At 45.1% G+C, this 21,955-nt stretch overlaps 1 protein-coding gene and 1 long non-coding RNA gene across 2 annotated transcripts in view; one reads left to right on the top strand and one right to left on the bottom strand.

The window, feature by feature from the left end:
- The window catches only part of LOC137518816 (uncharacterized), a 102,807-nt gene extending 82,874 nt beyond the window's left edge, over window positions 1-19,933 (bottom strand). The window contains exon 1 of the long non-coding RNA XR_011020899.1: window positions 19,664-19,933. This is a non-coding gene — a long non-coding RNA (uncharacterized lncRNA). The remainder of the gene's footprint in view (window positions 1-19,663) is intronic.
- The window catches only part of NAPG (NSF attachment protein gamma), a 45,760-nt gene continuing 33,505 nt past the window's right edge, over window positions 9,701-21,955 (top strand). Inside the window, exons 1-2 of the mRNA XM_068237165.1 lie at window positions 9,701-9,976; window positions 15,848-15,915. Of these exons, the coding sequence (XP_068093266.1) occupies window positions 9,921-9,976; window positions 15,848-15,915 (124 nt within the window). The 5' untranslated portion in view covers window positions 9,701-9,920. The remainder of the gene's footprint in view (window positions 9,977-15,847; window positions 15,916-21,955) is intronic.

The raw sequence follows: 21,955 nt of genomic DNA, 5'->3' as shown, positions 1-21,955 counted from the left end.
CAATTGTGTGTAAAAAAAAAAAATTAAAAAAATCTCATTTACAGAGATATTTCTCCCACCCAGCATGGGTATGTGTAAAAATACACTCCAAAACACATTATACTACTTCTCCTGAGTACGGCGATACCACATGTGTGACCCCTTTTTGCAGCCTAGGTGCGCTAAGGGGCCCAACGTCCAATGAGCACCTTTAGACTTTACAGGGGTGCTTACAATTTAGCACCACCCAAAATGCAGGGACAGTAAACACACCATACAAATAACCCATTTTGGAAAGTAGACACCCCAAGGTATTCAGAGAGGAGCATGGTGAGTCTGTGGCAGATTTCTTTTTTTGTTGTCACAAGTTAGCAGAAATGGAAACTTTTTTTTGTTTTATTTTTGTTTCAAAGTGTCATTTTCCACTAACTTGTGACAAAAAAAATAAAATCTTCTTTGAACTCACCATGGCTCTTAGTGATTTTTTTGGGATGTCCAAAATGGGGTCATTTGGGGGGTATTTATACTATCCTGGAATTTTAGCACATCATGAAACCTGACAGGTGTTCAGAAAAGTCAAAGATGCTTCAAAATGGGAAAATTCACTTTTGGCACCATAGTTTGTAAACGCTATAACTTTTACCCAAACCAATAAATATACACTTATTGTATTTTGGTTTATCAAAGACATGTAGCAGAATAAATTTGGACAAAAATGTATATAGAAATTTTACTTTATTTGAAAAATGTCAGCACAGAAAGTTAAAAAAAAAATAATTTTTTTGACAAAATTCATGTCTTTTTTGATGAATATAATAAAAACTAAAAATCGCAGCAGCAATCAAATAGCACCAAAAGAAAGCTGTATTAGTGACAAGAAAAGGAGATAAAATTCATTTAGATGGTAGGTTGTATGACCGAGCAATAAACCGTGAAAGCTGCAGTGGTCTAAAAGGAAAAAAAGGCTCTGGTCCTTAAAGAGACTCCGTAACAAAAATTTCATCCGGTTTTCTTCCATCCTACAAGTTACAAAATCTATTCTAATGTGCTCTGGCTTACTGCAGCACGTTCTACTATCACCATCTCTGTAATAAATGAACTTATCTCTCTCCTGTCAGACTTGTCAGCCTGTGTCTGGAAGGCTGCCAAGTTCTTCAGTGTTGTGGTTCTGTGATGCATCTCCCCCCTTCAGGCCCCTCTCTGCACACTGCCTGTGTGTTATTTAGATTATGGCAGGTTCTCTCTGCTCTATTATCTTTTACAAGCTGGATAAATCCTCCTCTGAGCTGGCTGGGCTTTCACATACTGAGGAATTACATACAGGCAGAGCTGTCTGCACTCTGCAGGTAGAAAAAGCCTGACACTTCAGTGGAAGATAGCTGCAGGGGGAAAGAAACACACAAATGATCTCTTGAGATTAAAAAGGAAGGCTGTATACAGCCTGCTTGTGTATGGATGTATTTTCTATGTGTGGACATACTGTACATCAACCTACTTCCTGTTTTGGTGGCCATTTTGTTTGTTTATAAACAAACTTTTTAAAACTGTTTTTAACCACTTTTAATGCGGCGGGGAGCAACGAAATTGTGACGGAGGGTAATAGGAGATGTCCCCTAACGCACTGGTATGTTTACTTTTGTGCGATTTTAACAATACAGATTCTCTTTAAGGGGTAGAAAGACTGTGGTCCTCAAGTGGTTAAGTGTATTTTGGGGAACAGCTGCCAGATTATATGTATGTTGGGGGAACCACTGCTGCCAGATTATGTCTATTTTGGGGGAACCATTGCCAAATTATCTGTATTTTGGAGGAACCTCTGCCAAATTACATGTGTAACGCTTGCGGAACCGTTTTCGTGGTCAGCACACAAGATGCGCACTGACACAATGAAAACCCTCCACAAGCGTATAATTAAGTGAACCCAGGCTAGGTGCAATGCACCAGCAGAGGGCAATTCCCACCGGCAGATGGCGCTGTGGAGTGCAGACGAGCACAATCGCTGCACGGTCACAGATGCCAGATGGGGATTGTACAGATCTAAGACACTTAAGCCCTTAAAGAGAAAGAGCACAGATATAGGATGAATGTGTATCCACCAATCTAGTCGTGACCCATCGACGGTGAACACACATCAGCAGAAACCAAAGCAAGAACGCAATCGCAGAGAATGGCGATTGCCAAGAGACACCAGACAGAAAAAGGACAGGGCACGAGAGGAGCAAAGGCACAGCAAACAACAATGAGAAAACAACAAAAACAACAAACGCTAACTAAACGCGAACACCGCACTCATTCGCAACAGCGAACGCGTTTACAGCACGATCTCCGCACGTTAAGCGCAACAGAGACAAGCACGCCTAACTAACCACTGACAGACAAACACGAAACAGAGGACACGAGCACTTGCTTAAGGGTTACCTCACCGAGCCTACAGCAAGCGTTCGTATCAGACAAGACAGACAAATGGAAAACAGGAATACGAGAGGAAAGATCCACTGCTCTTTCCGTCAGAGCGAGTGCGATCCGAGCTCAGGAACAAGAAAGCAGATCAGAAGGATCCACAGCCGCTACCGCTAGGGGCTGGTGCGATCCAAGCACGACAGACAGATGAGATAGCAGGGAGCAACCGCTGCTCCAGCTATACTCCAAGAACAAAGATCAGAAGGATCCACAGCCGCTACCGCTAGAGGCTAGTGCGATCCAAACATGACAGACAGATGAGGTAGCCGGTAGCAACCGCTACTCCAGCTACACTCCAAGAACAAAGATCAGAAGGATCCACAGCAGCTACCGCTAGAGGCTAGTGCGATCCAAACAAGACAGACAGATTAACAGATTAACCCCACGGGGCCCCGAAACGAATCGTTGGTCGTTGGAATGGAACATTGTCACATTGTCTGAATAAAAACTTGGAAGTTTATTCTGTGAGTGTGCGGACCTCTTGGATTTGATTGCTAGATTAACAAAAGGGGTTACCAGTAGCGACCGCTGCTCTGGTTAGCACCCCAGACAGACAGAACGATTTCCTGACAACCACCGTTGGTGACAGGACAATCGCAACAGAGAGGCAGTACAGACAAAACAGATAGCAAGCTAACTGCACTAGGGAAGCTGCCTAGTGCAGTCCCAAGAATTACTCTGAGATAACTTTAACAAGAAACAGCATGGCTGACACTCAAGGAGTGTTTCAACAAACCCAGAAAGGATGACCAGCAAAGGACTCTGGGAAACATAGCTTCTTATACTGCCAGCCCTCAAAGGAGACAGCTGGGCAATTTGCATGTATGCAAATCCCTCAGCAAAGCAACTCTGAAAGTTGCAAGATGAAGCCAGGTCTCCTTTCCAGAGACCTGCATCCCTCAGACACAAGGAATGGTCAAACAGCTGTCTGCCTGTGCAGACAGCAGAGCGGATCCTTACAACATGTATTTTTGGTGAAATGCTGTCAGGTTACATGTATTTTGGGGGGAAACACTATGGCAGAGCTCAAACTTCCCTGGCAGACCTTTTACACCACTGCTAAGGTCATGTATATTTGGCACCACCCATTACCATGCCCATATTCTGTTGTGTGGTCACGCCCCTTTTTGGCGCGTCCCTCCTTACAGGGCGCATTAATAGTCTTTGTCCCCGGGCGCTGAAAGCCCTAGCTACGCCTCTGGCGGTTTTTCATTCCTACCTATAAAGACTCCACCTTCTTGCAGGTTCATTGCAGCCATGATTAAGGGCATCTTGAGCCCAATTGCGTTAGTTGATCCTGTGGATGACATTTTTTCCTGTGTCTGTCCTTTTGTAAAAATAAAATTACCGGTTTTATACTCATCCAAAGTCTGTGAATCTCTCCCTCCCTTCTACCAATAGCTACGTACAATTGTATTTACTGTATATATTAGATCCTGCAATAAAATGGTTGCGCACAGTCTTTGTGCTATGTTGTCTGATCCTCACTGCCGCTTCTATAGCTTGTTAATAAGTATTATAGCCACGTACGGCTAAGTGGCAAGCTGCGGCAGAAGAGGGAAAAAGTGTTCACAAATCCCATTGTTCTATGAAAGTGGCATCTATACATCATTCTTTTGGATCTCCTTTTTAGCATACACCATGGAGACCTTATGAAGTGACATTTAGACCCCTTTCCCACTTGAGCGCATCAGGAAACAGTAGTGCCGACACAATGCAGAGCACTTCCGTTCCTCTGCAATTCTCTGGTAATGTTATTGCGATTCCATTCATCACTGGAAATTGTGATGCGTTTATGTATTTTCGTCAGCAACCATACATTATGGATCCTGTGGTGAATCACAATGCACAGTGCAGTCTATGCACTTCTGATGTCTCTGCGGATTGTGTCGCAAATTGCTGCAAAAAATGCAAGTGTGGGGAAGTGGCCTAAGGCATAGTCACCTAAGGCATAGTCAGCAAGTGGCAGTTAGGCCCGGTTCACACTTGCGGTTTTGCAAAAACCGCACCGGATGTCCGGACCGCACCGGAGCCGGATCGGACCTGAACCGTACGGTTCCTGTCCGGATCCGGTCCGGTTGCATACGGTTTCCGTGCGGTATGAACACGGTTGCGGTCCGGATCCGGATTCTAAAAGAGATAACAACCTGTATAAAAACAAAAAAAAATGTTGGGGTCTGGGAGGTCAGCAGAAGGGGGACCTGTGGAATCAGGTCCTCCGCTGTTTAGCACTCACCTCCACCTCCAACATGCTGCCAACATCTCCAGCTCGTGCTGCTCCACTCCAAAATGGTTGCCCATGTGTCCCCGATACAATATCGCCGCAACAATCCTCATAGGAAGTGGGGTAGAACATCCGGATTTTTTGCCAGTGTGTTGTGCGCTCTCCGGTTCTCATTGGTTTCCATTGGCCGGATGGTGCAGTCCGGCTCCGCCCCGGATACGGCTGCCGGAGGAGCCGGACCAAAAAATAGCGCATGTTGGAACGGACACCGGAGTCCGGATCCGGTCCGGCTCCGGTCCGGACGAAACGGACACATGTGAACCCTGGCATAGACTTACATTGCTATGCCGTGCGTCCGTTTCGTCCGGCCAGCATGCGGTGCGGCTCCGGCACGGCTATTCCGGATAGCCACCGCTAATGTGAACCGGGCCTTAGATAGCTATTGTGATCTGCATTAAAATAATATGATATAATATAATAGAAAAGTGTGTTTGCAAAAGTGACGTGCTGACTGACAAGTGGTCTAAAACAAAAAAAGTGTTTTATTTTTGATGAATCATGCCACTTGCCCCTTTTATAAACAGACCCATCATCTGAAATTTCATCAGTCTACCCATGATCTGAATAGGGCTGGAAGCTTTTATTATTTCTTTAGCCCCCTTGCCGGTCTAATTCCCACGGCAAGGGGGCAGCGCAGCACTTTTTTTAAATTTTTAAACGGTTTTTTTAAATCATGTAGCGAGCCCAGGGCTCGCTACATGATAGCCGCTGAGCAGCGGTATCTCCGCAGCCACTCCGATCGCCTCCGGCGATCAGAGTAAGCAGGAAATCCCGTACAGAACGGGATTTCCTGCTAGGCTTCCCTGGTCGCCATGGCGACGGGGCGGGATGACGTCACCAACGTCATGGATTTTAGGACGTCAGAGGGAATCCCGATCCGCCCCTCAGCGCTGCCTGGCACTGATTGGCCAGGCTGCGCAAGGGATCTGGAGGGGGGTGGCGCGGCGGGTAGCGGCGGATCGGCGGCGGCGATCGGATGTTACAAGCAGCTAGCAAAGTGCTAGCTGCATGTAATAAAAAAAAATTATGCAAATCGGCCCAGCGGGGCCTGAGAAATCCTCCTGCGCAGGTTACCCTGAGCTGAGCTCGGGATAACCGGCAAGGAGGTTAAAGGACTACTGTAGGGGGTCGGGGGGGAAATGAGTTGAACTTACCCGAGGCTTGTAATGGTACCCCGCAGACATCCTGTGCCCACGCAGCTACTCACCAATGCTCCGGCTCCACCTCTGGCTCACTTCTAGAATTTCAGACTTTAATGTCTGAAAACCACTGCGCCAGCTGATGTCACCAGGAGCGTACTGCGCAGGCCCAGTATGGTCTGTGCCTACGCAGTACGCTCCTGGTGACTTCAGCGGGAGCGAGGACATGGCAACGCAGGCACAGTGGTTTTCAGACTTTAAAGTCTGAAATTCCAGAAGTGAACCGGAGGCGGGGACCGGAGCATCAGTGAGTGGCTACGTGGGCACAGGATGTCTGTGGGGGACCATTAGAAGCCTCAGGTAAGTTCAACTCATTTCCGCCACCCCCCCCCCCCCCCCCCCCGACCCCTACAGTATTCTTTTAACACTCCTATTAATCCCCATCTGTGTAGATCAGCATTTTTACTTACTACTCTAGAATTTAGGGAGATGTACTGACACCTAGTGACATAATGTAGAATTGCAAGTACCACTTAGAAAATACTATAAGTATTACCAGGAACCAGAGAATGTGAAGGCTGACATCTTCATTCCCTTTCCAATTGCATGGAGAAAATTTGAATGGCAAGCGCTCTTAGACCAAGCCACTTTTGATTAAGGGTCCTTTTACTCATAATGTAATGCAATGATATTTCTATGAGGCTTTCACATTGAATGTGGTGGGTTCAGACACAGTAATGCACAACATGCTGTGCAGTAACAGGGCAATGCATTCATTTACAGTAGGAGTGAGGCATACTTTCATTGTACTGTATGCAGGGCTGGGCCGAGGCATAGGCTGGAGAGGCTCCAGCCTCAGGGCGCAGTGTAGGAGGGGGCGCACAATTCATTCAGCTGTCATTCCTAATTGTGTATGAAGCAGAAAGAAATAAGAAAAGGGGATACATATCAGTGACTGCAAGCCAGATAACTAGATATTAGGGTGTTGGGGAGGTTGTGGGCCCTGTGGCCCTCTTAGTCTAATAGCAATCAATGTGTGACAGCTGGGGTGGGAGGGATGTTGGGGCGCACTTTGGTGTCTCAGCCTTGGGTGCTGGAGGACCTTGTCCCGGCTCTGACTGTATGTTTCACTGAATGGTCACACTGCAACACTACCACGTGGTACAACTTTATGGGCTTGATTCATTAACGATAGCGCAACCAATTGGGCCAAACAAAGTGCGGGGATAATGTCCATTAAAGTGATTGGACCCGCAGGGGCTCAGGGCAGGATGAGTGGAGCACTCATTATTTGCAGGGAGAGCGGGCGTAAATTACTAACGCTCATAGCATGCGCTGAGTACCCACTCCCCTGACTGAGCCTGATTATGCAGGCTACGCTGCCGCTAGCGCGCATAGCGTGCATGGAGCCCTCATTCAATCACAGTGTTTCACTAGCGTGCGTAACAGTAGCTAACTCGCTGTTAGGCTGTGCTACCGTTACTGAATCAAGCCCTTTGTCTCTGTTGCGTTGCAATGTTATTGCAATGGAACTTACACAGTGCAAAAGGGCCCTTACATTCACTGCAAAGAGTACCTTACTCACTACACCTATAACAGGTGCTGAAAACAAAATGACTCTTAGGCCTGGGACCCACTAGCAGCTATTTTCTAAGCCTTTTGTAAGTGCTTGCGCTTGCTTGCATAGGGAAACATGGCAAATTCCTTCATATCAGTTGTCAGTTGCATTATATCTGACAGCAACTGATTCAGTATGAGCCCAGCCTAACCTTGGATCCTAGCACTGCAAAGCAAGACTGTTATACACTCCGTCACTATGCTGCCCATAATTATATAGTTAGCTCAACCATAACTGATAAAGTGATGTGTATAGAAAAAGGTTACCAAAAGCTAGGGCAATTGCCCATCAGTACGTCTAAAAGGAACATCTTACTACAAGTCAATACAACTAACATTTATATTACGCTTTTCTCCTGGCAGACTCAAAGCACAAGAGCTGCCACCACTATGGCACATTCTATAGGCAGTAGCAGTGTTAGGGAGTCTTACCCAAGGTCTCCTACAGAATAGGTGCTGACTTACTGAACAGCAAGACCTGAGATTTGAATCCTGATACCCTGTGTCAGATGGCAGACAACAGTTTTTAAAGTGGATCCGAGATAAAATTTTACTCATTGCATAATTGTGTTCCTTTCATATAGTTTATAGGGCATTCCTCAAGTCAAATACTTTTTTATTTTGTTTTAATACTCTAATTCCCTATACACTAAACAAGCCTCACCCACAGCTCCTTTTGTGCCTTGGCACTGTAGCAAGGGCTTATGGGAGCTCAGTCTGGGCAGGAGGAGGAGGTTACTACCATTGATTTCAGAGGCAGAGGGGAGGAGGGAGGAGGAGAGGGGACTGAATTTACACACAGGCAAGCAGGCCTGGATTTACATCACAGGAGACTATAGGCACATATGTCCTGGCACCTTAGATTTTGCCCTCTATGAACCTACAAACTCTGGCCGAGCTGCACCACAAGTGTGCTGGCTGTCCCAGTGGTCACTTCTCCCTTACTTCCCTTGCCTATAGCTACAGGTATCCCTTAGCATTAGGTGTCTCAGACTGAAGAGAGATCTCATCAGTGGAATGCCAAGATCTGGACGAGTAACCTCTCAATTACGCTCTGCTAGGGACTCTGCATAGGGAAAGAGGGAGGGAGGCGCTCAGGGAGGGGAACGGGCCACCTTTCCATCATTCATCAGGCGCCTGTAGGCACGTGCCTACAGTGCCTTATGGTAAATCCGGCCATGCAGGCAAGGTGATAGCATCTCCAGCCCTCAGCCTGTGACAATGTGACAAACAGAACATGGCTGCCCTCATTGTATCACAGGAATAAATAATCATAAACTTTTGAAGCTGTTTGCAGCTAGATATGCTGTGTAAACTATCTAAACTTTAGATAAGATATATAGACAAGTTAATTGTTATAGTTAGTTTTTCATCTCGAAGCTGCTTTAAAAATATAGCAAACATTGTTGCCCACAAGGAAAGAACTGGATAATACAGGGATTCAGTCAGATGGCTATCCATATCTATTGGGTATGAGATGTGATATTTGTAATGGAATGAGAATCTTGTTACGCACTTTGAATTCAACCTCTTTGTTACTCACCAGTGTATATAAATGGTGCTTGGCTATAAAAAAAAAATGATACTAACACAGTGCATCCAATAATAAACTATGTAAAGGTATGATTGTGGGGAAAAAAATCCCACTAGAAGCAAAAAAATGAAGGAAAAAATGTCCAGGATGGGCTGCCGTTTATACTGCGTTAGGGAAGTGGCTAATAGGGATCAATAATTCATACAGAATCAGGCAATTTATTATGCAAATATGTATCTAGAATTGGATCTAGAATTGAATTCATCAAAGAGATGGGCTTTGATTGGTCCCTTTCCAAGCTGCATATATTTGCATAATTCTGCATCAACTTGGAGTTACAGTACCAGCATCTCACTGACCATTTCTAATGGTTATTAAGCCCCGCCAGTCTATCAACAGTGCACCAACCAATAGCACTATTAGCAGCCATAACTTTTTTTTATTTCAGATTGATAAATGAGTGGAAGTAAGCTTTGTAGTTATATGCTTTAGTATAAATATGATAATATTTTGAACCATATACTGTGTATTGTTTTATATGTATTATATTATGTAAAAAATCATCAATTTATAGCTCCAAGAAAATGGTTCCCGCTGGAGACACCATCCCTACAATACATTGTGCTCCGTCCCCGCTAGAGGCCGACACAGAATGTCTAGGTAGGCTGCGGATAGAGTTATAGCGTTGTGGCCATTTTCTCGGAGGCTGAACGCTCTGCGGGCCGCGCTGTCTCCAATGAAATGGCTGCAAATTACATCGCGGAATAGCTCGTATGTTGCTATAATACACTCGTTCCTCTACCATTCAGAAGTCGTTAAATCTTCAGGAATGCGGTAGTGAAACGTTGTCCATCCCAGGTGTGGTCCCTCCCCCTAGCTGACGTCTCATATTATTACCAGAGCTGTCATGGCGGCTCAGAAGATCAATGAAGCGCTGGAGCATCTGGCAAAGGCAGAAAAATAGTAAGGAAAGTGGGAAGGGTCGGCTGATCTGTATTTACTTTGGTGTTTGTATAGCTGTTGTGTCCTGCACTGTATTCTGAGGCTCAATAAGGAAGCGCTCTGATAATAATCCCTGTACTGTGGTGTTTAGCTGTCACTCCCTTACATATGGCTAGAAGATAGAATAGAGATGCGATTAGGATTTGACTTTCTTTTTTATGTGAAGGAACTGGGTAGGGATTTTGCACGAGGTTAATCAGATTTCTGGAGCAAATTAACCTCTTGAATAAGTAATCATGGTGTCAAGTAATTATTAACTCATAAATCTGTTACATACTGATACATAACACTGCTGCAGTGTTCTCCCCAGAATATTTTTTTCCAGCCGGGTGGCATGAAATAGTAGCCCGGTGGCATGAAAAAGTAGCCGGGTGAGATGAGAATGCAGGGCCAGTGCTTCTGTGAGCAACTCTGCTTACAGCATAGGACTCAGGAGGTGAGCCGATGACAGCCAGGTGGTTACTAAAACTAGCCAGGTGGAGCACTCGGCTAAAAGAGCCTGGGGAGAACACTGTGCTTTCTGCATTACCATCACCTAACCCAGGCGTTCTCAACCAGGGTTCCCTGGAACCCCAGGGTTCCCTGAGGACTCTGCAGGGGTTCCTTGGCATTTTCCCCCATCGTGGGGGAAGTATAATAGAGCACACTATAATAGGTAGTACTGTAACAAGAAGCACTAAATTGTGGGCTCAATGGACAGTATATTGAGTGGCAGTGTAATAGGAGGTAGTGAAATGAACAACCACACATACTTTTAAAGACCATGCCTCCTGCAAAATAAATGCAGGGGTTCCTTGAGATCCAAAGGTTATTTGCAGGGTTCCTCTAGTCCAGGCATGGGCAAACTTGGCCCTCCAGCTGTTAAGGAACTACAAGTCCCACAATGCATTTGCCTTTGAGTCATGACTGTGGCTGTAAGACACCTGCAATGCATTGTGTTCCTTAACAGCTGGAGGGCCACGTTTGCCCATGCCTGCTCCAGTCTAACCATTTAGAGAAAATACAATCTGGCGTACATTTAGTTGCCAAGCTAGTGAGTTTGGCATAAGCGGCAGACCATTGTATTATCGGTAAATTTGTATTACCAATATTATACTATTGATAGGCTACATAATTCCCTCACTCATACTAAACCTCCTACTGACCCTCCTACTGTTGCTAAACCTTGCAGTATCCCTCCTACTGCTGCTACGCCTTGCACTCTCTCTTCTATGATCGCTAGTTATTATTGCTGTGCCTACTTGGAATTATTTACATCTCATTGACCATCTCTGGTGATAACTGTATCAACTCCTCCTGATATCGCTAGTTACTATTGCTGTGTCTAACACTATCCATCCTACTAGTGCTAGTTACCAATACTGTGCCTAAAGCCTGGTACACGCTTTCAGTTATGATTGGCCAATCACAATTGACCAGTTTTATTACCTCCACATAGTATGAGGATCAACAGATAGTGAATACTATGAGGAGATTGTGTAGGTAACCCATGGAGGTGGTAAAATTGGTAAGTGATTGGCCAATCATAATTGAAAGTGTGTACCAGGCTTTACCCTATCCTTACTACTGCTGCCATGACTTAGGGCTGTTTCCACGTCAGTCAAATCGCAGTTGTTTGTTGAATGCAAATGCTAATGCAGAAACGTAGCCTATTGAAATCAATAGACTGTATCCGAATCGCGTGTAGTGAATTAAAATGATGCTGCCTACTGCAGTTTTCTGCACAACGCATTCAAATCCCCATAGGCTTGCATGATATGGCTATAGTGATTTGGATGAGTATCTGCACTGGAAAGGGATGTGGCACCACAGTAGAAACCTGACTTAGGCCTCTTGCACACTGCAAGTGATTCCGATTCAGATTCCGCTTTTTAATCAGTTTTTACATCCGATTCAGATTCCGATTTGCAGATTGCTCCCTGCACACTGCAAATCGGAATCTGAATCGGATGTAAAAACTGCTTAAAAAGCAGAATCTGAATTGGAATCACTTGCAGTGTGCAAGAGGCCTTAAAGGGAACCTAAACTGAGAGGGATATGGATGTTTCCTTTTTAAACAATACCAGTTGCCTGGCAGCCCTGCTGATCTATTTAGCTCCAGTAGTGGCTGAATCACACACCTGAAACAAGCATGCAGCTAATCCAGTCTGACTTCAGTCAGAGCACCTGATCTGCATGCTTGTTCAGGGGCTGTGGCTAAAAGCATTAGAGACACAGGATCAGCAGGAGAGCCAGGCAACTGGTATTATTTTAAAAGGAAAAATCCATATCCTTCTCAGTTTAGGTTCCCTTTAAAGGGGAACTGAAGTAAGAGGTATGCAGAGGCTGCCATATTTATTTCCTTTTAATCAATACCAGTTGCCTGGCAACACTGCTGGTCTATTTCTCTGCAGTAGAATCTGAATAACACCAGAAACAAGCATCCAGCTAGTCTTGTCAGATCTGACTTTAAAGTCTGAAACACCTGATCTGCTGCATGCTTGTTCAGGGGTTATGGCTAATAGTATTAGAGGCAGAGGATCAGCAGGGCTGCCAGGCAACTGGCATTGCTTAAAAGGAAATAAACATGGCAGCCTCCATATACCTCTCTCATCAGTTCCCCTTTAACACTATCCTTCCTACTACTGCTGTGCCTATAGCACTATCCCTCCTACAACAGCTAGTCACTGCCACTACAAGTACACAAAACCTTCTACTCCTGCTACTCACTACTGCTAAACCTGCTCACTGCTGCTAGTTCTAACACTAACATTCCTACCCCTACACATAACACTACCCTTCCTTCTTCTTACCCATAGAAGTCCACTTGCTAATCGTATTCCCATTGCACCATTACTTCCCAAATTTAATACCACTGTCTGCAACTACTGACACATCTACTACCGAGTGCCCTGATTCTAAGCACTTAGGCACAGTATAGTATTGAGGACACCGCCTGCCGCCAGTGTCAAAATGCAGCGCTTCGTACAATCTGACAAGTGGGTGTGAGAATTGGAGATGGCATTTTGAAAGTGTACCTGAGACATTATCAAAAGGCTTTATACTTCCTGTAGTCCGTGGGCTCCTTTGGTGTCTGTCCAGTCATGTCTGTTGCCCCGCTGTCAGCTCTGCTGTCAGTATTTTAGGGTTACTTAAAGTTCAACAGTTTCTTTTTCTATACAGGCACCTTAATAAGTGGTGACTGATTCATAGATTTACATGAGGCAAATCCAGTATGGAAGCTAATGGTTAATTAATCAAGCTGTCAGTCAGTCATTGGCTTTTTAATCTGATTAGTCCCATTCAAAGTTCCAGTTCTGCCACTGCTAATTTCAGTTCCCATAGTTCTTAAAAACGGCGTTTTTCATAAAGCAGCCCTGAGCTAAAAAAAACCTCCAAACATGAGGTAACTGTACAAGTAGTAGTAAGACTATGTTTACAGAGGGGCGTTGCAGTGCACAATATAATCGCTAACGCAATGCAATTCTATTGTAATGGTACGTTCACATTCGGTGAGCTTCGTCAGCATAACGTGGTGCATACAGTGTGGTATTGCATAATGTGCACAACTGTCATCTTTGTGTTTACTATTTACCTGCATCAGTGTTTTACTTCAGCTAACATCTGGAAATATGCCTGAAGAAGGGGACTAGATCCCAGAAAGCTTGCATTATTTAACTCTATCAGTTAGCCATTAAAAGGTATTATTTTTACAGAAAGTTTTTTTTCTCTACCTATATAATGTGCACATTAACAGGTGCAGTGAAGCATACCTTGTATGTACTTTATCCTTCAATGCTTGCATCGCACCGCACGTTTAAGGTGTCATGTAACTTTTGCAGGTATACAACTGTTAACGTAGCCTAATTTGTGAATTTACCTTTTTCTGTATTGTCATATTCTTATTTATTTTACAGCTACAATTCTAACTTTGAACTGCAAACACCAGCCATGTCAGTGTGATGTAAAATCTGGTTCATTTATAGGCCCCTTTTACACTTACCATGTTACGTCGCGGTACTCTCCCCATGCCGCAGCTCATTGCAGTGTCCATTAAAGTTAATGAGACACTCCCTGTGGTGCGATGGGATGGAAGTGCTCCAGGCACCGCAGAAGTAACGCACAAGCTGCAGTATGTTACCCTGTGACTCCCAGAAGTGCAAGGGAAGTTGCGTGTTCATTTTGTTTCCTTTGGTCGCACTGCAGCTATAATGCGCAATGCGACTTTTTGGCTGCTGCGTGATTGTTCCAAAATGCATTGCTACCGAAGCTACAAAAGGACCCTTAAAGTAAATCTGGGACTTTTTAAAGGGAAAAAACTGAAACTTGCTTTGGGACGGGGAAGACTCTGGACCCTGTGCACTAGCACTGTCCTGCTCGGGCTCCAGTGGAAATAGCTGAGCATGATCAGGTCTGTGTTATTATGTAGGCGACTCGTGCCTGTGCAGTATGAGGGACCCGATCCTGCCCAGCTTCTTCCAGAGGAAGCTGAAGGGATGCTGCTAGTGCGCCTCCGCAAGCTGTCGACAAGCTCTTTGGTCTTTGTTTTTTTTTTGTTTGTTTGGGGTTTTTTTTCATGGGTCCCTAGGGGCACTTTTTTTTTTATTTATGTTTTTGTAGCAGGTACACTTAAATGCCCAAACAGAAGTAATGACCTTTTTGAACTTTTCTTCACTATCCTATTATCAGGTGTTCTGCCAGATGCAAGTGCTTTGGCTTTTCAACAGAGCTACCTGCAGTTTAGTTGTTCAGATAAAGCACTAGTTTATTAACCTTTAAAATGGGTGGGGGAGATAAAAAGTGACCACAGATAAGTTCTTAGAATTGACACTGTACATTCCCATGTTTGTTTCATCATGTCACCTATCACTTCATCTACACCTTAACTTACTTAAAGGAATACTGTAGGGGGTCGGGGGGAAAAGAGTTGAACTTACCTGGGGCTTCTAATGGACCCCTACAGGCGGCCTGTGCCCGCGCAGCCACTCACCGATGCTCCGGCCCCGCCTCCAGTCCACTTCTGGAATTTCCGACTCTAAAGTCGGAAAACCACTGTTCCTGCATGGCTGTGTCCTCGCTCTGCTGTCACCAGCAGCATACTGCGCAGGTGCAGACCATACTGGACCTGCGCGATACACTCCTGGTGAGGTCAGTGGGAGGGAGGGCACGGCTGCACAGGTGCAGTGGTTTTCTGACTTTAAAGTTGCGAATTCCGAAAGTAAACCGGAGGCGGGGACTGGAGCATCGGTGAGTGGCTGCACAGGCCGTCTTTGGGGGACCATTAGAAGCCCCAGGTAAGTTAAACTCTTTTTTTTTTTTTCCCCCTACAGTACTTCTTTAAGGTGTACATAAGAATTTTTAAAACATTGCATGTGTTACGTTTGGATATAATTATCATAGTGGCCTCAATTCACGGAGCATTATCAAACACTTTATCAAACATTTGATAATTTACCTCATGGGTAAAATCTCATTTTAAATTCACTAAGGTGTTATATATTTATCGAATGTTTTACCGATAAAACGTTCAACAAATATATAACACCTTAGTAAATTCAAAATGAGATTTTACCCATGAGGTAAATTATCAAATGTTTGATAAAGTGTTTGATAAACGTTTGATAATGCTCCGTGAATTGAGGCCACTGTCATCATCTCTGTTTATGTGAGAATATGTGTGTGAATTATGGTATAACAGATCCTGACTGTCATTTACTTTCTGCAGTACTACTGGGAGCAAAACAATGGTGAACTTTTACTTTCAGCTTTGCTCTGGTTTATATTCGTTTTTGTATTGCAAATGTTATTATTTTTATGTTCCTGGTGTACTTTTAACTTTTGTTTTTGTCTCAGCTTAAAAACTAGTTTTCTAAAGTGGAAACCAGACTATGACAGCGCAGCTTCAGAATATTCAAAGGCAGGTATGTACTTTATTGTATTGGTAAGTCTGTTGGAGAAAAATGCTTACTGGAACAAATAGTCTGTTAAATGTTATCAAATGGACCACATGGTGACTCCTCTGTAACCTGGGGCATGAGAATAGCTTTAAGGCAGCTTATCACTCACTTGATCGCTACCCAAGCCTCCAACCCACGTCGTCTTTTTGCTACCTTCAATGCCCTACTTAACCCCACACCTCCCCCCCCCCCCCCCAACCTCCACCCTCTCAGCCACTGACCTATCAAACTACTTTATCAACAAAATTACAACCATCCGGAGGGATATTTCTCTCCTCCACTCTATCGCCCCCGCCTCCCCACCACATCTGACTCTCCTGCCTCTTTCTCCTCCCTTACCTCCTTCAATCCTGTCACGGTGGAGGAAGTCAACCAGCTGCTGGCAACTTTTCCTGCCCCCTAGATCCGGTCCCATCTGATTCTCTGCGCCCACATTTTTCTGATCTGGCTCCTGTCCTCACCCATCTGTTCAACCTCTCCTTCTCCACCGGCATCTTCCCCTCCATATTCAAACAGGCCACTTTGCTTCCCCTGCTAAAGAAATCTTCACTTGACCCTGCTCTGCCATCCAACTACCGCCCAATCTCTCTCCTCCCTTTTGCCTCAAAAATTCTTGAACGCCTGGCCCACCAACGCCTGACCAACTTCCTTAACTCCAACTCCCTTCTTGATCCCCTGCAGTCTGGTTTTCGCACAGCCCATTCTACAGAAACAGCCCTCACTTAAGTGGTAAACGACCTTGCCCTTGCCAAAGCCGAAGGTAAATACCCCATCCTGCTCCTCCTGGACCTCTCCTCGGCATTTGACACTGTCGACCACTCCCTCCTCCTCCACTCCCTGCAGCTAATGGGCATTCAGGACCTAGCCTTAGCCTGGATCTCCTCCTACCTCTCCAACCGCTCCTTCACAACATTTTTCAGTGGCTCCTCATCCACTCCTACACCCCTCTCAGTTGGTGTTTCTCAAGGTTCCGCCCTAGGACCACTCCTGTTCTCACTCTATACTGCCTCAATTGGCAAAATCATCTCCTCCATGGGTTTCGAATTATCACCTGTATGCCGACGACACCCAGATATATCTCCACACCCCAGATCTCTCCTCCTCTACCATGGACAAAGTCTCTGCCTGCCTCACATCCATTTCCTCCTGGATGGCTGCCAGGTACCTGAAGCTTAATTTGGACAAGACTGAGCTTCTAATATTCCCACCCCGCACAGCTGCACCCCTCCCAGATCTGCACGTCACTATTGAAAATACTACTATCCACCCTACCTCCCAAGCCCGCTGTCTAGGCGTTACTCTGGACTCTGAACTTTACTTTACAGCCCACATCCAAGGTATTGCCAGATCCTGCAACTTCCACCTCCGCAACATCTCCAAGATCTGCTCCTACCTGTCCCCTGACACCACTAAACTCCTTATCCATGCCCTTGTCATCTCCCGCCTAGACTACTGCAATTCTCTTTTATCCGGCCTCCCCTCTAACCGTACTGACCCACTTAAATTGGTAGTGAATGCGGCAGCCAGACTGATACATTCTTCTCACCGCAGCGCCTCTACAACTCCGCTGTGTAAAGCACTACACTGGCTCCCCATCAGCTTTAGGATCAATTTCAAAATCCTGTGCTTGGCCTATAAATCAGTGCACAAGACCTGCCCGACCTACATCTCTGATCTGGTCCACAGTCACATACCAGCCCGCCCACTCCGATCCTCCAATGACCTGCGCCTAGTCACACCACGCATAACTCAGTCACACGCACGATTGCAGGACTTCACCAGGGCTGCCCCTACTCTCTGGAACCCTCTCCCACCAGCCGTCAGACTCGCCCCCACCTTTAACACCTTCAAACAAGCTCTCAAGACTCACCTCTTCACGCTCGCATACCCCCCTACACCAGCATCATAATATGTTCTGTTAGACCCCCTCTCAAAAGACGCACCTATTGTCTCCACCCCACCCTTTAGATTGTAAGCCTCTGGCAGGGCCCTCCTCCCTAATGTATCCAGCTTGATTATGCAATCTTACTCACAACCACCCTTCTTGTAGACTCGAACAGTCTCTATCTTGACCTATGACACTGTATTGTTATCAAATCATTTGCATGATCTTGTTTTGTTGTAAGTTTCCGTATGTTCTACCTGTATGTTAACCCATTTATCTATTGTGCAGCGCTGCGTAATATGTTGGCGCTTTATAAATACAATAAATAATAATAAATAATAATTATCAGAGCTTAATTGAAGTAATGAAACACAAAAGTAATATATGAGGCATCTGCAGGGTTGTAGATTTGCAAGTCTCTTCTCAATTAGCTGATTCATTTCAATGTAATGTGCTGCAGTGTATGGTCATTCAGGACAGCGCACATATGAATGATTGTATTTCTCTCCCAGTAAATGGTGAACTGAACTTCAAGCAGTCCCTGCCATGAAGTTACTTCTTCGGCGTTATTAAACTTTTGATCAGTATTGTTAAAGGGAAGGTCCAAGCAAAAAAAAAAAATGAGTTTCACTTACCTGGGGCTTCTACCAGCCCCATGCAGCCATCCTGTGCCCTTGTAGTCACTCACTGCTGCTCCAGTCCCCCGCTGGCAGCTTTCTGACCTCGGAGGTCAGGGCCGAATTGCGTACATTTTTACACATTCCCGCTAGTGCAGGAACATTAACACATACATTTTTACGTGTTAGTGGTGCAACGCGTACATTTTTGTTCCTGCACTAGCTGGAATGCGTAAAAATGTATGCAATGTGGCCCTGACCTCCGAGGTCAGAAAGCTGCCAGCGGGAGACTGGAGCAGCAGTAAGTGACTACGAGGGCACAGGATGGCTACATGGGGCTGGTAGAAGCCCCAGGTAAGTGAAACTCATTTTTTTTTTTTGCTTGGACTTTCCCTTTAAGCTGTGCACACTCTATTAATAACTTTAGTAGAAAATGGTCATTAGTGATCATTTTGGGTGGTAGTTTATGAATGATCCCTGTACAAACATGCTGCTGATCAGCCTTTTCTGTTCTATAAAGCAGGGAAAATGAGAGGGAGGGAGAGTGTCACTCTTTGGTAATAATAACATCGTCATTTCATCATGCCTTAACATCTGTACGCACACTAGATTTTTCCAAATCTTAATCATTCAGTGTGGGCAATGAATATTTAGTGTGTGTAAGCTGCTTGATGGTGGCTGCAAAAGGGTGTTGTTGTAAGTGAAGTTTTTTTTTTTAAATTTGTTTTATGTGGCACACAAGTGAGAAAATTGCTTCAGGTGTGACGTTGAAACACAGAGTTAAGGAGCATAGCTGTAATCCCTGTAGATCTTTCTGCTAGGTCTGTGTTTACAGCTACAGTATAATCTTATAGTATAGTTATAGTAGGTTGTTGGCCTGTGTGGTATTCTGTGTGGCTATAGTGGAAAGTAGGTGGGCGCATATGTCATGTTAGTCAGACCCATGAGACGTGGTCATTGGGTGGGCTGGCTGCCACTTGTTGCCTGCTCACTATCTGCATGCTACTCTGAGCCCACATGAATTACCACAAAAGCACCAGCCACTACATGGGCTTCATCTACTGGTGAGACGTATGATTCCTGTATAAGCTGTTGCCTAATTACTGAGGGAATAGTGTATGATCTTTGATTTACTTACTGAAGCATGATTCCCAATTGACTGAAGTAAAGAGATACTGAGCAGTGCAAAAGAAAGGAAATCGGGACTTACCTGGGGCTTCCACCCGTAGCCTGCGAGGTCTCCCGGCGTCATCCTTGTCTATTTCCTGGTCCCGCTGGTGGCTCTGGTAATCCGGTGACTTCAGCTTAAAGAGAAACTCCATCCAAGAATTGAACTTTATCCCAATCACTAGCTTATACCCCCTATTACATGAGAAATCTATTCCTTTTCACAAAAAGACCATCAGGTGGCTCTGTATGACTGATATTGTGGTGAAACCCCTCCCACAGAAAACTCTGAGGACCGTGGTACTCCTGTTTGTGAACCTAGTTGCATTGTGGGAAATGGCTGTTTACAGCCGTTTCCAACTGCCAAAAAAGCATGCAGCAGCTACATCACCTGCCAACAGTAAAAATGCCACCATGTAATGTCAGAATGTAAATCAGGGATTTAAAAGATTTTACAATGGGCAAACACTGACAATCATTTATATATAATTATTGTTAAAAATGAAGCTCTTTTTTATTACATTATTTTCACTGGAGTTCCTCTTTAAGTCGCATGTGCACGCTCTGTCATGCAGGTGGCTGTAAGCATCCTGCACATGCGTGGCTCAGTCTATAGAGAACCTCGTAGGACGCTTCCGGTATGATTGATATATTTAAGTATTTTGTTCTTTTAGGCCTGGAACCCACTAGCAGTATGTTCCTAAGCTTTTTTTAAGCGCTTGTGGTTTGAAAAGCTCTTACTAATGTAATGCTAAGGGTTTGACCCCACTTGAGCGATGTGAATTTATAAAAATCCCCCATAGCATTGCATCAGCAAGGGCTTTTTTCCATTAACCCTCCAGGACAGGTATACATCGAGATTTGGCCCCTCCCAGGAAACAGGAAACATCCACAAGCCTCTCTATAAATAAAAAAAGTTTGTCAGGTATCCGGCAGTATGGATGTTTCCTGTTCCAGGGACAGGTCTCTCTATACCTTGCGCTGCTATCCTGGAGAGCCTGGGGGGCTAGGGATGGTTGGTGCTGCGGAGACAGAGAGGTGTTCACTAGGCAGTGTTATCCGTGTCTGGCCGCTTACCTCTCTCTATAGCCTCCGTGGATGGTCTGGGTAGAGAGATGGCTGCAGTGGCTTCTAAATGGCAGGCGCCGCCGGCTGGAATGGCGTTCGCACGCTGCGGGGAAAGCGGAGGCTGAGAGGGCGCAGCGTGCCAGGATCCAACATGGCGGTATCAGGACTTCCGCTTCCGGTATAGACGTCACTTCCGCCTGCCGGATTGAAGAGCGCGCAGCTTCCTCCGCGTCCTGGCACTCGTGCAGGACGCAAGATGGAGGCACAACCAGCGTCTGGGGAGAGCACGGACCAGCAGGCGGCTCACAAAGAACCTAAGACACAGGAGTCAAAGCCAGATACGAAGGTATCTTTGATACTCACATGTAAAACTGTTGTTTGTGTGATGGCTTTGTTTTTTCTGGAGACTCACTGGCTGGTTGTGCTGCTGGAGGATTACTAGGTGTATGGCTTCTATGTGGAAGGTCTATCACTGGGTGTTATACTGATGTAAACTGGCAGGGCATTTGACAAGTGTCTGTATTTTGTTTGATGTATTTCAGACCACGACAGCGTCAGCCTCTGCCTCATCTGCAACTGCAGAAGCATCAGACACTGCTAAGCCCAAAAAACGCTGTCCTTCTTGTAATTTGAAGCTGCCAGTGTCATGGAATAAGCTGTTATGTCAGCAATGTGCAACTCGTGTTTTAAATGAGGAATCTGCTGTAGCTTACAAGGATTTTCTCAAAATGGTCCGTAGAGAAATGTCTGAATCAATGAAGGTTTTCAGAGAATCAATGGCAGCTCAGTCCGTTGCTAATCCTACACCTGTTGTCATTACACAAGTGCCGGCTGCTTCTGCATCAGTGCCTTTAGTTGATAATGTGTCACAACCTATTATAAAACCGCCAGGGGTTATTGCTCGATCACCTACTATTGGTGCTGATTTGCCAAAAGATCAAACGGCTGTGTCTGCAATGTTCGACAATCCTATAGAGGTGCCATTACCATCCGCATCAGTGCATAAAAAGGCAACCTCTAAGTCAGATAGGCCTGTATTGTCAGATTCTGAGCCGGATGAATACTCAGATGAGATTTCTGAATGTGATTCAGATGAGGAATTATCTGAAAAAGATCAGGATAGACCATCTAAATTCAGGTTTTCTGCTAATGAAACGGAGGAATTATTAAAAGCAATTTATGATTCTCTAGGTTTAAAGGACGATGTTCCTTCTTCTCTGTCTGCACACGATGCTTTATATGCAGGCATGGAAGGAGAGAAACCGAT

The sequence above is a fragment of the Hyperolius riggenbachi genome, chromosome 5 (genome assembly GCF_040937935.1).
Source record: "Hyperolius riggenbachi isolate aHypRig1 chromosome 5, aHypRig1.pri, whole genome shotgun sequence".
Classification (NCBI taxonomy): Eukaryota; Metazoa; Chordata; class Amphibia; order Anura; family Hyperoliidae; genus Hyperolius; species Hyperolius riggenbachi.
Note: the sequence above shows the minus strand (reverse complement) of the source record. Positions and strands in the feature narration are given on the sequence as shown.